The sequence below is a fragment of the Zeus faber genome, assembly GCF_960531495.2.
Source record: "Zeus faber genome assembly, chromosome: 2".
NCBI lineage: Eukaryota > Metazoa > Chordata > Actinopteri > Zeiformes > Zeidae > Zeus > Zeus faber.
The window spans coordinates 33,543,015-33,557,198 of NC_137189.1; the positions used below are offsets into that span (position 1 = coordinate 33,543,015).

Genomic DNA, 14,184 nt, shown 5'->3' on the forward strand with positions numbered 1-14,184 from the left:
ACCAGACGCTCTCTACCTGACTCTTGCCTACCTGTCGCTCTCTACTTGACTCCCTACCTGTCCCTCCCTACCTGTCCCTCTCTACCTGTCTCTTTCTACCTGTCTCTTACTACCTGTCTCTCTCTACCTGACTCTCTCTACCTGACGCTCCACCTGTCTCTCTCTGCCTGTCTCTCTACCTCTCTCTCTCGACCTGATTCTCTCTACCTGATTCGCTTTACCTGTCTGTCTACCTGACTCTCCACCTGTCTTTGTCTCCCTGACTCTCTACCTGTCTCTGTCTACCTGTCTCTCTACCTGACTCTCTCTACCGATTCTCTCTACCTGGCTCTTTCTACCGGACTCTTTCTACCTGACTCTTGTCTACCTGTTGCTCTCTACCTGACTCTCCACCTGACTCTCCACCTGTCTCTCTCTACCTGTCTCTCTCTACCTGTCCCTCTCTACCTGTCCCTCTCTACCTGTCCCTCTCTACCAGACTCTCTCTACCAGACTCTCTCTACCAGACTCTCTCTACCTGTCCCTTGTCTACCTGTCCCTCTTTACCTGTCCCTCTCTTCCTGTTCCTCTCTATCTGTCTCTCTTTACCTGACTCTCTCTCCCTGTCTCTTGCCACCTGACTCTCTCTACCTGTTTCTCCCTACCTGTCTCTCCCTACCTGTCTCTCTCTACCTGTCCCTCTCTACCTGTCTCTGTCTACCTGTCTCTCTCTACCTGTCTCTCTCTCCACCTTTCCCTCCTTCCCAGTCCTTGCTTTTACATCAACACACCACACATACACATGATATAGCACACGTATAAAACAATTTATTTTTTCTTGATTTGTAGTTATATAATACAAGTCATATTTTCAATCAAAAAGAAAATAAAATGAAACAATGTGATCATAACAGAATGGTAAGTGATTTTTGTTGACATTTCAAAGATAGATAGACAGATACTTTATTCATCCCTCAACGGAAATTGCAATTGTCTCAGCAGCTCACATCAAAACAGTAGGCAAAAAAATAATAAAGCAATACAACAAAAATATAAAAAAGAAAATGGCAATATCTGGACAAATAAGAACATTTACAATAAACCTAATTAACTGTACACAATAAGATATGGCACTATATACTGTACTAAGTCTAATGATAAAGAGCAGATACAGCCTAAAAATTACAGAAAAACAATATGTCCAAAAATTAAAATATACCGTCCTATTCAATAACTTATGCCAATTACTGGAAGGGCTGTGGTACCCCAGGGTTTCAGTGAAATTCTGTGATTTTCTTTGGAGAGAAAACACATTTTCTTCTCTCCCATATAAGTCATATCTCAGATGACACCAGATTTCACACAGATTTCGGTTTCCACCACAGGGTGGCGCTCTTAACCTCTACCCCCCCTCAACAATAATATATGTCTTGTTAGAGAATGATTACAGCTTTTTGGAGGAAAACAGTTTTTGTGAACCAGTTTTACTTTTTTATTTTTATTTTTTTCCGACCGGAGTCGATGTAATGCTCGCGGCTCCACTGTCTTTTTGACAGGATTCACCGTAGTGGAGAGGGGTCCTTGTTGGGGACCGTAGGGGACTTTTTTGTCTATATACACACACACACTTCTGAGGACACGAACACTCAGATGCGACACTGATCTTCAGTGTTTGGGGGCCTGACGGGGGGAGTCTTTTGTAAAAGAGACGTTTACACCATCTTATTTAGACTGTAGGGAAAATAACTTTGCTAACAGCTGCACATAATAGATAGATGATATAACAACCACAACAGGATTTAAAAAAATTAGAGAACATTTGCAGAAAAAGTATCCTTTAGGAACGTGGTAAGAACCGCTATTGATATCAAGGTACCGGTATCGCTTCCCAGTATTGATGATTTCTTGGCGATACCCGTCCTTAGTATTGATATGTGTAGAGGCGCGCACACACACACACACACACGCATGCACGTACGCACGCACGCACGCACACACACACGCACGCACACACACACACACACAGACTTTTAAAACCCAGTTCCCCCTACTCTATCTGCTCAGATCGGTTGCCAGGTGTCAGCTGTGTTTCTTAGTTCCCCTCCATCATTTAAAGGCGTCAGCATGGCTTGCCATAGGTATGGGGTTTAGCGAGGCAGAGCTGAATGAGTGACAGAATAAGTTGTAGAGGGAGAGAGGAGGGGGGTGGGAGAAGAAGAGATGCGCTCAGAGGCAGATTTGCTAAAAAGGGGGGAGTGCTGAACGAGTCTGAACAAGGGAGGGAGGGAGGGAGGAGGGGGAGGTGAAGAGAGAGTGGAGCAGATTCTCTCCCACTGAGGAATCTAGTTGTTGCCTAGCAACCTCGCAGAGGCCCCCCCGTCCTTAAATTAGTTCCCCTGCTCCCCTCTCTTGTCTCGATCTATCCATCCATTCCTCCACCACCCTCCCAACCCCCCCACCCCTTCCTCCTTTCTCTCTCTGACTTTTTTCCCTCTCTCTCATCCTGTTTCCTCCTTCCCCACCCTTTACTTCATCCTGTCGTAGCTCGTCCGATCATCCTTCCTTCTTGTTGCCATCTCCTCTCGCCCACCAACTGGCATGGGTTCCTGCTTTTTGAAGGTCTCTTCCAGTTTTGTTTTGCGGCTATTTAATGTTTTCCGGTGCCGATCCCAGCTGCAATACATTATAATTAATCTTAATTTGATTATATTATTTTGATGGCCTTCTTTCAATGTAAGACACTTTGAGGTCTATGTCGTGTATGGAAGGTTCTATTCAAATAAAGGATGTTGTTATTGTTATTATTATTATATATCTATTCCATTGATCGGTGTACAAAACTGCAAATATTACTTTCTGGCAAGCGGCCGTATAGTTCATGGCCATGACCTTCATAATCTGTAAGATTATTTGGCCCAAAAATTCCATATTTGATTCCATTTTTTTTAAGAAACAGCCATTCAATCTAGTTGGCGTTAAGCAGGTGCTCCTCTATTGTGTTCCATTGTTGGTGGCGGGGTCCGCCTGTCCCGAGATCTGACACGTCTCAAGAAGTGAAAGGCAGCCGCAGTGAATTCAATAAAGCAGCGTAGATACTTGCGTTCAGTACACAGCCGATATGGGCGGACATTCACAAAACAGAACAGCACCATCCGATGAAAAAATATCCCCAGCACCTCAAGTGTCAAAAAAAAAAAATGTGGTCAAACCAAATCAATAGGTCTGAAGAGGACACGTCTGAAGACTTTGACTGTCTTGAGGGGCTTTCACATAGGACGCACAGTACAACAAGCAGTACAGTACTGTTTTCATTACTTCTGTAACAGTAACAGTCTTTAAGGTATTATTATTTAAAGTTTGGTAAGCCTGTATGTAATGAATATGTAAATATTCATGTATTATATTTATATATTATATAATAATATTGCTACACCATCATCACATGAAATGTCTTCACACAACCATATCTTATTTTAATGGCAGTGACAACAGGGAGTTGCCCCGATCGTGTCTTGTAGGTAATATTTATTGGCCATTGGTCATTTAAACACACACCTGGTCGGAAACCTGTTTCCATGACAGGGATTTCCTTCCAGGGTCCTGAATAAACTTGTACGGGCGAGTTGCAGGGTTTTGGGAATTCGGACGCTATATCAGTTCCTCCTCTATATTGCACAGATGCTTCCTGTCTGCTTCTCTTGTTTCTATTGGCCCGGCAGGGATTAGGTCACGGCGCGCTGCGCAAAAGTTCAACCCGGTTGAACTTTGGGCGCAAGGGCGCGGTCCTCCGCGCAGCGTCTGCGCTTTGCTCGCTGCAGATTCTGTGGGGCGCAACCAATACACAGCGATGGTGTTCACAGCACAGCGCGCACTGCGTCCCCCGTGAGAAGCTCTTTAGGACGAAGCCGAAGGTGCTGTAAGCCCAGATTCGATTGGAATTCTGGGACTTGCAGTGTAATCCACCCAACCTCGGCGACTTGACGGTTAGTCTCCCTAAAGACAGAATGACCGATGTTCTCACAGTCACGGCTGTGCATCTCTTAGTCTAATTGATAACCTGCTGCGTCCACTGTCGGCCTCCCGCCCGCCACAGCAGCACTCGGCCAAAAGTCTGTTCCATCACACAGAAGTAAGTAGGTCTCCTGCTGCGGGTCACTGACGGCTTCCATCGCTCCCTCTGTCTCCACAGCCATCCCCCTCGGTCTGATCGTGGTTCCCGGGGACAGCGATCTGGAGACGTGCAGGGAACACATCGAGAGGCTGCAGGAGGTAGGAAAACAGTCGGAGGATGGATGGGCACAATTTGTAAAATTGTTTAGCTGCTGGTTGTATTCCAGTTGGATGAATGTAATGGCTGATGGAGGTTTATTTGTCATATGAGTATGTGTCATCGAATGGAAATACAACTGGAGCGGGAATGTTGAGTGTTTTGGGAAAAAAAAATGTTGCAGACATCGCTGAAGTGAGCATTGTGTGTGCATGCACAAGAGCCTGTGTTTGCTCATGCTTGTGTAGAGCATGTGTACATTAATACTTCCCTTTGCCAGACGATACAGTAGCAGAGGCATACATACGTGTGTTCCCTGTGTGGCCTGGGGCTTTGATGACTCTACCAGAGAGATTTGCTTTGTTTTAACACCGGTGTAGGGAAGGGAGGTAAAAATCTATCTGAACTCTCAGGAATTTTATATATATATAATTTTTATATATATATTTTTTTGGTCATCGCTTTCAAGACTGTCAAATCGATAGTGAATTTGTGAGATTCTGAAGTATCTCTCGCTGAGAGTGTCGCCAATGTCACTACTCTAGCAGAGATTCTCTGAGAGGAAAAAAAAAAAACAATTGGAAGTGTTTTTTGATGATTATTAAAGATTGGTCTGGCTCAACGGCCGCTGGACTTTAGCTTTAAGACTAGCATTAGCATTAGATATCAAAAAATATGAACGACTCCACGTAAACGTATTTTCCTTAATGAAACACACACTTAACTTACATTACAACGCTCGCCAATGACAAAATCAAGAGTCATTCATTAAGTAAACAACTAAATTACAATTAGTTGAATCGAATCTAAATTGATGACGAGAAGAGGAAGATTTCCATCAAGCCACATTAACATGTTACAAGATAAGGAACATAGAATAAGAAGGTCAATATAGGAATGGTATATGGAAAGTAGGCAGATAATAGAGAAATGGAACATATACGGTTGGACAACATCCAACATGAAGAATAAGAATCACTTTATTAATCCGTTTTGGGACATTCTTTACCCTCATTTGACCCGTCGTACTATTAGGATCAGGGAGCGGCCACGGCATGGAGCCCCAGCACCAGCTCTAGCTCTCGACCGATGCCTTGGCCAGGGTCATAAACCTAACCCGATCACCCGTCGTAAAAAAAGAAGGCCCCTGTCGGGGTCAACCTTGTTTCTGTGAGGCAGCGACGCTGACCACTCAGCCACCGTGCCACCCGCATGGTGGAGAAGCGTAGCAGAACGTTGAATTTCACCATTTACAAGAGGAAATTACGTTAGAGATTACCTTTTATTTTGACAGTGAAGCCTTTAAAATACAATACGCAACACTCCGCAATCACGCGGTTTATCAGCTTTCTCAAATTTGCAATCACGGGTGTTTTATGACAGCTTGAACAGATCCTCTGCTTTTTTTTTTTCCCCGCTCCATGCACCCCTGTATGCTCTCTGCCAATTTTACAAGTTTGTGTAAAGCGCAGCATGAAAAGCGCAGCCGAACTTTGACCGCACCTTCAGAGCTTTTAATGAATACACCCACGTTCACTTGATGGGTTAGGGTAATACGGTAAGTGCATTGTGTGTTTAGGTCTACCCACTGCTGATATCTGAGCACTTCCCGGCCTTTCCCCGCTTTGCTCTTTCCTCGGATCCTCATTTTCCTCTCACCTCTTCTCTTTGCCCTCCAGGATGTCTGCTCTGCCCATCACTCATTCTGCACACGACAGGTTGGTGGTTGGACACCATGAATGTCTTGCGTTTTTTGTCAAAAGAGGCAAACGGGATAACCGACCTTCACTGACCGCAAAGCACCGGCCTAATAGCAAAGTATTTACTGGCACAACAATCGCAGGGAATTTCAGTGATATCTGCTTCGAACGAATCCTTCTATCAAACGGACCCGCTTGAGGTTTGTCAGTTGGGGCTAGAAAGTGTAATATCAGACCACAACAAGCTCCAGTGCTGTGACTTCCAATCATTAAAGTCACCTCCAACCAATTTAATTTCCTGTTTTCGACCTCAGTTTTTCTCTAAATGGATAATGGGGGGGGTGGCTTGTCATTGAATGTTGTGTACCTGCAACACCATGGCAACCACTGATAAACAAAGCAGATTCTCGCAAACCCCAGGCTACGAGCTACCATCTGTGAGGTTCAGGAGGATTTTTCTATACAAACACTGAAATACTGTTTAAAAAAAAAAAAAAAAAAAAAAAAAAAAGACGCTTGCAGTCACAAAGACGCAGGACGAGTCTGAGGAAAGAAATGGATTTATTTATTGCACGGCGAGTGGGAGGGCCAGCTTGGATGACCAAACGTCACTTTAAGCCAAACACCGTTTTAACAACAGCTTGAAATTTTGAACATTTTCTGCTGAAATCAGTTGTTCGTCAAAATGTATTGAGTGCGGACTGTGTAGTGCTGCAATTAATGCCATTAAATAGACAGATGGATGCTGTTCTTTACTCATCCCCGAAGGGAAATTGCAGTGTTTCAGCAGCTCACATCAAGACCAAGGGCAAAACAATAACAAAGCAATACAATAAAAATAGGAAAAAAGATAATGGCAATATATATATAGTTTTGAAAATAATCAATAAACCTTAACTGGACCCAATAAAAGATCTGCCAACAGATTGGCAGGTATAACCTAAAAATGAGAGAAAAACAATAAAAAAAAAAAAAAAAAGAATAAAAGTAATAATATAAAATTACATATTAGATAAGAAAAATGCCGGAAGTAGCCTTTAATTTGTCTTCAAAATACCACTGAAGGAAGATGTACAATAATATCAACAAAAATCAACGAAAACAAAACTTCACTTTTCGACAACTACAAGTAAGTCAAAATCTAGACCCGAGACCTGTCCGTCAGCTGAGATTCTTCAAGTCAAGCAGTGGTTTTTTTTGGGTTTTTTTTTTTTTTTGTTTTTTTTTGTTTTGTTTTTTTGTCGGTCAGCATGCATTACAATGACAGGATGAAACAAGTAGAACCATACAAGAATCCACAGGGTTAACATTTCAATGAGGATTTATAAATGAGGGGAAAATAAATATAAATATTAATTTTTTTAAATGTGTGAATCATCCGCGTTTAGGCACGAAGGCACACTGCTCTCCGTGCGCCCCGATAGCCATGCCAAATAAAACAACTAAATAGGAACAGGGACGGGACATGACGTAGAGATGGGTATCGTTCAGATTTTAACGGTAAAACTACCCTTACCGATACTGCTTATCCATCCGGTACTCTAACGGTACTCTTATGTTATTGTTATTATTTTTATTTTTTTTGAAGAGGAAAACTAAAATAAATGAAGAGCAGAATTGACACTGCTTTATTTCCTGTGCATTACGCATGGAGAGGGGGAGACGAGGGCGCAGTCTCCTCGTGCGTGGGTGCGAGCCAGGCTGACGTTCCCCCCGCCGCTCGCGCTTACTGTATCTCCATTCCGGCGATGGAGAGAGAGAGAGAGAGAGAGAGAGAGAGAGAGAGAGAGGAGAGAGATGTCTCTTCTGATAATAGCGAAAATGCTTCTTAGACGAAGATTCTCATATTATTGCAAATTAGAAATGGGTTATATAGCCTAAATAAGTAGAAAATCCTTTTTCTTAATTTCTATAATACCGTTGACAGTACCGGTAACGTCGGAGCTTATCAATTCTATGGTCTTTAATAATTTAGGCCGGAGCCTATTCAGTACCGTCCTGTCCCCTCTCTGATTCGACTGGTAAAATTCTGAGTCAGGTACAGCCCTAATCAAGTCAACACACAAGCAAATTTCATTTGGGATATAAATAAATTTATACATATACAGTATATATTGTACACAGACATATTTATTTTCCCCTCCGACCTGGTCTGGTTTTTAGATTTAATGTATTACCCTCTCTGGTAGGAAAGGATGAAGCGAGAGGGATAAACAGAGAGATGGGTGAGGTGGAAAACATCCGAGCGCACAGAGCAGTTAAAATATTGACATTTTTATAAAAAAAAAAGGGTTTTTTTTAATTAAAAATAGAAAAAATACACAATATAATGGTATCAAATACAATAATACAAAAATGTGTAATATGTAAATATATGGATTAAAAACAGTGGGTTATCATTAGGTTAGTAATCCAAATGCGGTTCGAGGTAGGCGTGAAAATCAAACAATGAATAAATCCAATATAAATATCCAAAGTACGTGAGGAAATATGGAAATGCATAAATAGCAATTTTGTTGGCTGAGACTGCCACAAATAAATCAATTTGTCTAAAAATGTCAGCATTTCTGCCTGCCACGAGTCGCATTTCCATGACACAGGCAGAGATGTTGCCAACAACACAACCAGTTTATTGTAGAGTGTGGTTTGATGTGAGAAGCCGAGACAGATGGACACATGTCATGACAGAGGCTCTCCTCAGGTGTGTGTGTGGATGGGTGATTTACCCGTTGCTCCATGAGTGTTCTGACAAACAACATGCGTACAGCCACCTCTCATCCCGGGCCCAATTACACAGACACAAGACAGGTGTTACTGCTTAAACCACACCGCACCACAGGCGCGTGTGTGTGTGTGTGTGTGTGTGTGTGTGTGTGTGTGTGTGTGTGTGTGTGTGTGTGTGTGTGTGTGTGTGTGTGTGTGTGTGTGTGTGTGTGTGTGTGTGTGTGTGTGTGTGTGTGTGTGTGTGTGTGTGCGCGCGCGCGATTTGAAGCATGATGCATGGGCTACTTCGCAGTTTCACAGTTGTGCTTGCTAAGAGTGTTTACTATCTGTGACAGTAGTACAGCTGTTTTGGGTGTTTGCTTATGCACAGGTATGCTATTGCTTTTTCATGTATTTGTTTTTGTTTGCATGTTTAACAACATACATACAACTGGAAATTTCCCCTTTGTCACATTATTGATGATAGTAGACAGTACACAATGCTGTATATTATTCAATTGGAGGATTGGACAATAAATGTCCCTCCCCCCCATTGTATTGTGATATTGTATTGTGATATATGTGATATAGAGCTGTCCTATCAATACCAAAAACTTGTATAATTCATTGAGTTTCAACTTTGAAGCCACTACAAACATCACATTTTCAGAGAGGGCATCTAAGGCGTAGCTCGGGGCTTGAAAGAAACCTGGGAAATAAGGCGAGGCTGAGATGGTTCCACGATATCTGCCGTGTTGGTATTCAGTGAGTGAAATGACCTTTTAAACCTCAAAAGTTTGCCTTTTCACTCCCGAACATTTAGCCCCTCGGCCTCTCCACTGAACGACACCCGCTGCCCTTTTTTGGTCAGATCCTGGGCACTAGACGGTAACGAGAGTTATACTGCAAAAGGTGTATTGGGTGTTTGCGCCTGAAGCAGAAAGCTGCCTGCTTGCCTCTGCATATCTCAGAGTGTGTTGGGGAAGCTCCATTCCAACCTTTGTAAGACAAACTGACAAGCGGTTCATCTCCCTTTACTTTCTTCCTGCACCGGAGCAGGGGAGCAGCCAGCGAGAGGCTTTGATGAGTCAGCAGACAACACAGGCGAAGGGAAGGGAGGCTGCGGGAGGGGAGGAAGTTTTCAATGAAGGGATCGAAGCGTCTGTCAGATCCACTCACTATTTGATTGGCCATTCCAAAAGCCCCGCAGGTGTTTAGCTGTGCCGGTTGTTCTGCCGCCGACCTGGATAGGCAGAAAAAGAAAGTGAAAGTGAAGGTACTAAGCTCAAAAAAAAAACAAAAACAAAAAAACATTTAGCCTCGCAAGGCTGCCTGTCTGTACCTTAGACATCCCTCAAGGATAAACCACATGACTTCCACGCGTGATCCCGTCAGCCCTGTCTGTGTCGAAAATGGGACAGTTTTGTAAAAGGATTATTGCAAAGAAGTTATTTGTCCACATTTTGACGAAGGTATTACTTTTAGATAGACAGAACGGCATCAGATCCCTTTTCTGGGAAATAACTGATCTGCAAAAGGGAGATCCATCCGTCCATCCATCCCTCCTCCTGGTGCATGCCTCCATTTTCCCACAGGGAGAAATAAAGTCCAATCCAGTCCGGTCCTAACAGCTGTGTTCTGTCTGTCTGTCCCTGTTTCTCTCTCTCTGTCACTTACTCAGGGGGAGGGTGGTCAACCAAAGGTGCTGTCTTCACAGAGATTGTCCCCCAAATGGTGTTTCCTCGATCGTAAGTAGAAAGCAGATCCTCCGTTGTTCAGCAGCTCGAGCCTTTGGACCTTCTGGTTTAAAAAAAAAAAAAAAAGAGCAAGAGGTCAGGGTACCTTCGTGTCATTCAAATATAGAGCGGGGTTGAACTGTGTCCAGCTCTGTATGCTGGCTTGTTTCGACGAAGGAGCAACCCACTCAGCGCGCGTCTGATTCAATCTTTCGACTCCGCGTTACAGGCATAATTCAGTTCTCAGGCGTCAAACTTCTGAGGAGATTTGCACCTGATCTCAGTCAGCGATGGCTGTAACCCACTTAGTAAGAGAAGGACTCAAGGGTGCTTATAGTAACACCTTTCATTATTCAGCCCTTTGGAGCCTTGCTGCTGGGCCCTTCCGCATGTGATTAATATAGATCAAAATGTTCTTCCTGCCAAAAAAAAAAAAAAAAAAAGCTGTCTTACCGGGAAACTGCTGAGACTTTTCCTGTGGAGTGGAATTGACTGTGCTGAACATTAAAAGCAAATACCTCAGAGATCTTAACAGAGTCAGGGAGACCTTCAAAGACGCACAATGTCTCGGGCTCGGAGCATCAGTTATCGCAGTTATAGTCTTCTAATGTAACTTACAACTTTGTCTTTGCAATGTGAGGCGCGAAAATACAAGAATATTAAACCGAGTGACACCTCATTAGTCTGGGAGCTACAGAAATGTACAACCAATTAGGGTGGGTATCAACTTTTGATGAATCTATACTCATTAGGGGTGTCACGATCCTCCAAATCCACGACCTCGATTTGATTTCCCATTTAAATGTTTTGATTCAATTTACGATTTATTTGTAAAGGAAAACGCTTTCTAAATAAGAACATTTTATTTGAATATTAAATTATGAATAAAAACAAAAATATGAGAATATTTCACACACACCCAAACAGTTAATAGCTTCAGTAAAACTAGACTTTAGAATAATAAACAATAAGTTATTAATTCCGCTACTTTTAAGTTAATCACCAAAATAAGCTCAGAAAAACAGATGCTGTTTTTGCCAGAGAGGAACGCTGGTAATAAGGCAAATTACTACCTGCAACTTCGCAGCGCTGATCAGAGCGATCTTTTCTCCAAACAAAGCAAATATAAACTGAAGATGTATTTAGTTTACTCTGTCTTCTGTTGCGGCTGCGAGATATAAATATTTATTTTCAAATACCAATGCCTTTGATTTTATAAAGGCATTTTAACATATTTCTTTGTGAGTACCTTGGAGCTACATAAGCATCTTGACAGCGCACTCTGACAGTTCCATTGCATATCACATATTTAAATCGTAGTTTACATCAGTTTTGGTTGATGCAGCTTCAATTGTTGCTCTTCATATAGTTACAGACCATCATAGTTCTAGTTACAGACCTTTTTTCATTTTATCATATTATTAGTGGTTGTTCTCTCTCTTTTTCTAGCGACCACGGCAGACCGCTTCTACAGAATAGACCGAGCGCAGGTAAACTTGTCTGTCACTCTCAGTTTTTCTGTCTCTGAATCCTTTGCTTCTGGCTAATGCACGTCATCGTCTTTTGCCCAAAGTAATTAGCAAAATGTGCTCCCTCAGCGCTGACTGAACAAAGGCTGGGTGAGGTGTCCTCTCTCAACTCTACTTTGTTTTTTTTCTGACCAATGAGTCTCAGTCAGCTGCTCTATCAAGTCCTTACAGTAGCTTCCAGAAAGACCTTTTGCATCCATCATACATTGAAGCCGTTATCCCAGTATATCTGTGGTTCCTCAAGGAGAGGAGAGGGACATGGGTGTCATCATTTTCATCAAAATCTTGACAAAAACATTGAGTATTTGATTGTTTGACATGAATCTGTTTTTCATGGGGTTCAATGTGTGACGTTGACTATGAGACTATAAGCAGTAAATCAAACAGTACATTATATATAATAGAATATTTGATGCTATTATTGGTTGGTGTGTTACGATCCACCTGATCGAGTAAATCTAATCGAAACTGAAAAAAAAAAACGAACTAAATGTGTTGTCTTGTTAGGAGCATCAGAACTACGTGTCTGAGATCTCTCACGAGGAGCTCTTCATCTTGGATCCCGAGCTGGTCATCATGAAGACCGTGGGCACCTCCCCCTCCGCCATGCCCGACCTGGTCTGTCTCTCCTCCAACCAGGTGGACCTAAGGTCAGTAAACCCAAGCCAGTCTCACCGTTTCAACCCCGGTTATTTGCAGAGGTTCAGATGACTTGACGGCCGGAAAAGAATGATTTTAAACTCTCTGAAAACGTCAATACTACTTTGCACAGTATGAAACAGAGGGGGCGCGGCCGGTGGGAAGTCTGGACCTTACATCATGAGAAATTGGTTGAAGTGTGCGCATGCATTTGCTCCACTCTGAACTGGTAAAACGGAATGCAGTTGATCCACGATCCGTACGGATCGCCTCCCCGCGCCGTTCGGCACGCATGTGACGTCCGGTTTTGCTGCCGCTGTTGCTTTTTAAAGTAATAATTCCCCAAATCCTAATGCAGAGTTGCAGTGAAAAGACGATAAACAAGATGTTTGATGCTTGCTGTGTTTTACTCTGAAGCGCAATGATTGCTTTGCGCTTCGTCGAGCTACAGTGCGTTGCCGCTACTTCGCGACATGTCGTGAATGAGCTGCTGTATGTCGGCGCTATGCGTCTGCGCGTCCGCCATATTGGAGCGGTCAAGATCCTCCAGTAAACAAATAGGATGTGTATTGAGAGATGCAGACTTATCTCGAAATAGACTGTGACTCGCTTAATTCTGAACCGATTTTCGTAAAATTAAGTTTGTTATAAACGTGAGCAATTTAACATGATACTGTTTTTTTTTATTGGAAGTAAATTCAGTTCTAATAATGTTTTTTCATTCACTACCCTGTTTAAAGAAAGAGGGTTTCATGCGTGCCTCGTATTGCAGTTTAATTTAACAGCTGAGTTTTGAATATTTTATATATTTTTTTTCATTTTATTTAAACATTGGACATCTTGAATGTTGTTTTCATTTAAGCGCATGGGCAAAAGGTCCTTGCTTTAAGTGTTATACAGAATAAATGGAAAGCAAAGTTTTAATTTGTCTCCCTTTTATTTTTATAACCCCGAAAAATGATCCCATCCTGTGACTAAAAACCGTGATACGATCTGAACCGTGAGTTTTGTGATCCTTTGCACCCCTACCCCAAACTCAGGATGGAGATAGTTATTATAAAAGAAGACACATTTTGAAACACTGGAATACATGTCAATCCAAAGACATTGTCTGACATTTAGAAAACCTTCCATTTAGTGTAATCTGGATTCAGTTAGTTATAACTGACTGTTTTTAATGTTATGTCAATCGTTGTTTTTTTTTGCCAAACATGGGATTTTAACAGTTGATGTTTAAAGTAAATAAATTCTCCTCCCTAAATTATTAAACTATAGGCTTATTTTGAAGGAATGCCCAAAGTCTTGTACCATGAAGCGTCAGTGTTATGTTTCCCATTTGTATAAAATATGAATGATATATGGATAATGAATGCAATGTAACGGAAATGTGCATGATCCCATAATGTATTATGCATATGAAAACATGAATATAGAATGGAATTAGGTAACCGTTATATTGTCAACTCATTTACTCACCAAGTGTCATCCAAAGGTGGATGTAGCGTTTTCTTAGCTACGATAACATTACACGATAGATAGCACCAGGCAATTCAACTTTGCTATTGGAGGGGCCTGTGTGTGGAGGGTGCAGGATGTTGGTTCTTTATGTTGATGTTTGGTCTACACTGTGC

At 42.2% G+C, this 14,184-nt stretch overlaps 1 protein-coding gene across 1 annotated transcript in view; it reads left to right on the plus strand.

Annotated features, from left to right (window-relative positions):
- The window catches only part of dgkza (diacylglycerol kinase, zeta a), a gene marked incomplete at its 5' end in the record, with an annotated part of 102,408 nt that overhangs the window by 66,366 nt on the left and 21,858 nt on the right, over positions 1–14,184 (plus strand). Inside the window, 5 exons of the mRNA XM_080023889.1 lie at positions 4,169–4,248; positions 5,926–5,964; positions 10,331–10,397; positions 11,835–11,875; positions 12,422–12,564. Coding sequence (XP_079880015.1) covers positions 4,169–4,248; positions 5,926–5,964; positions 10,331–10,397; positions 11,835–11,875; positions 12,422–12,564 — 370 coding nt within the window. The remainder of the gene's footprint in view (positions 1–4,168; positions 4,249–5,925; positions 5,965–10,330; positions 10,398–11,834; positions 11,876–12,421; positions 12,565–14,184) is intronic.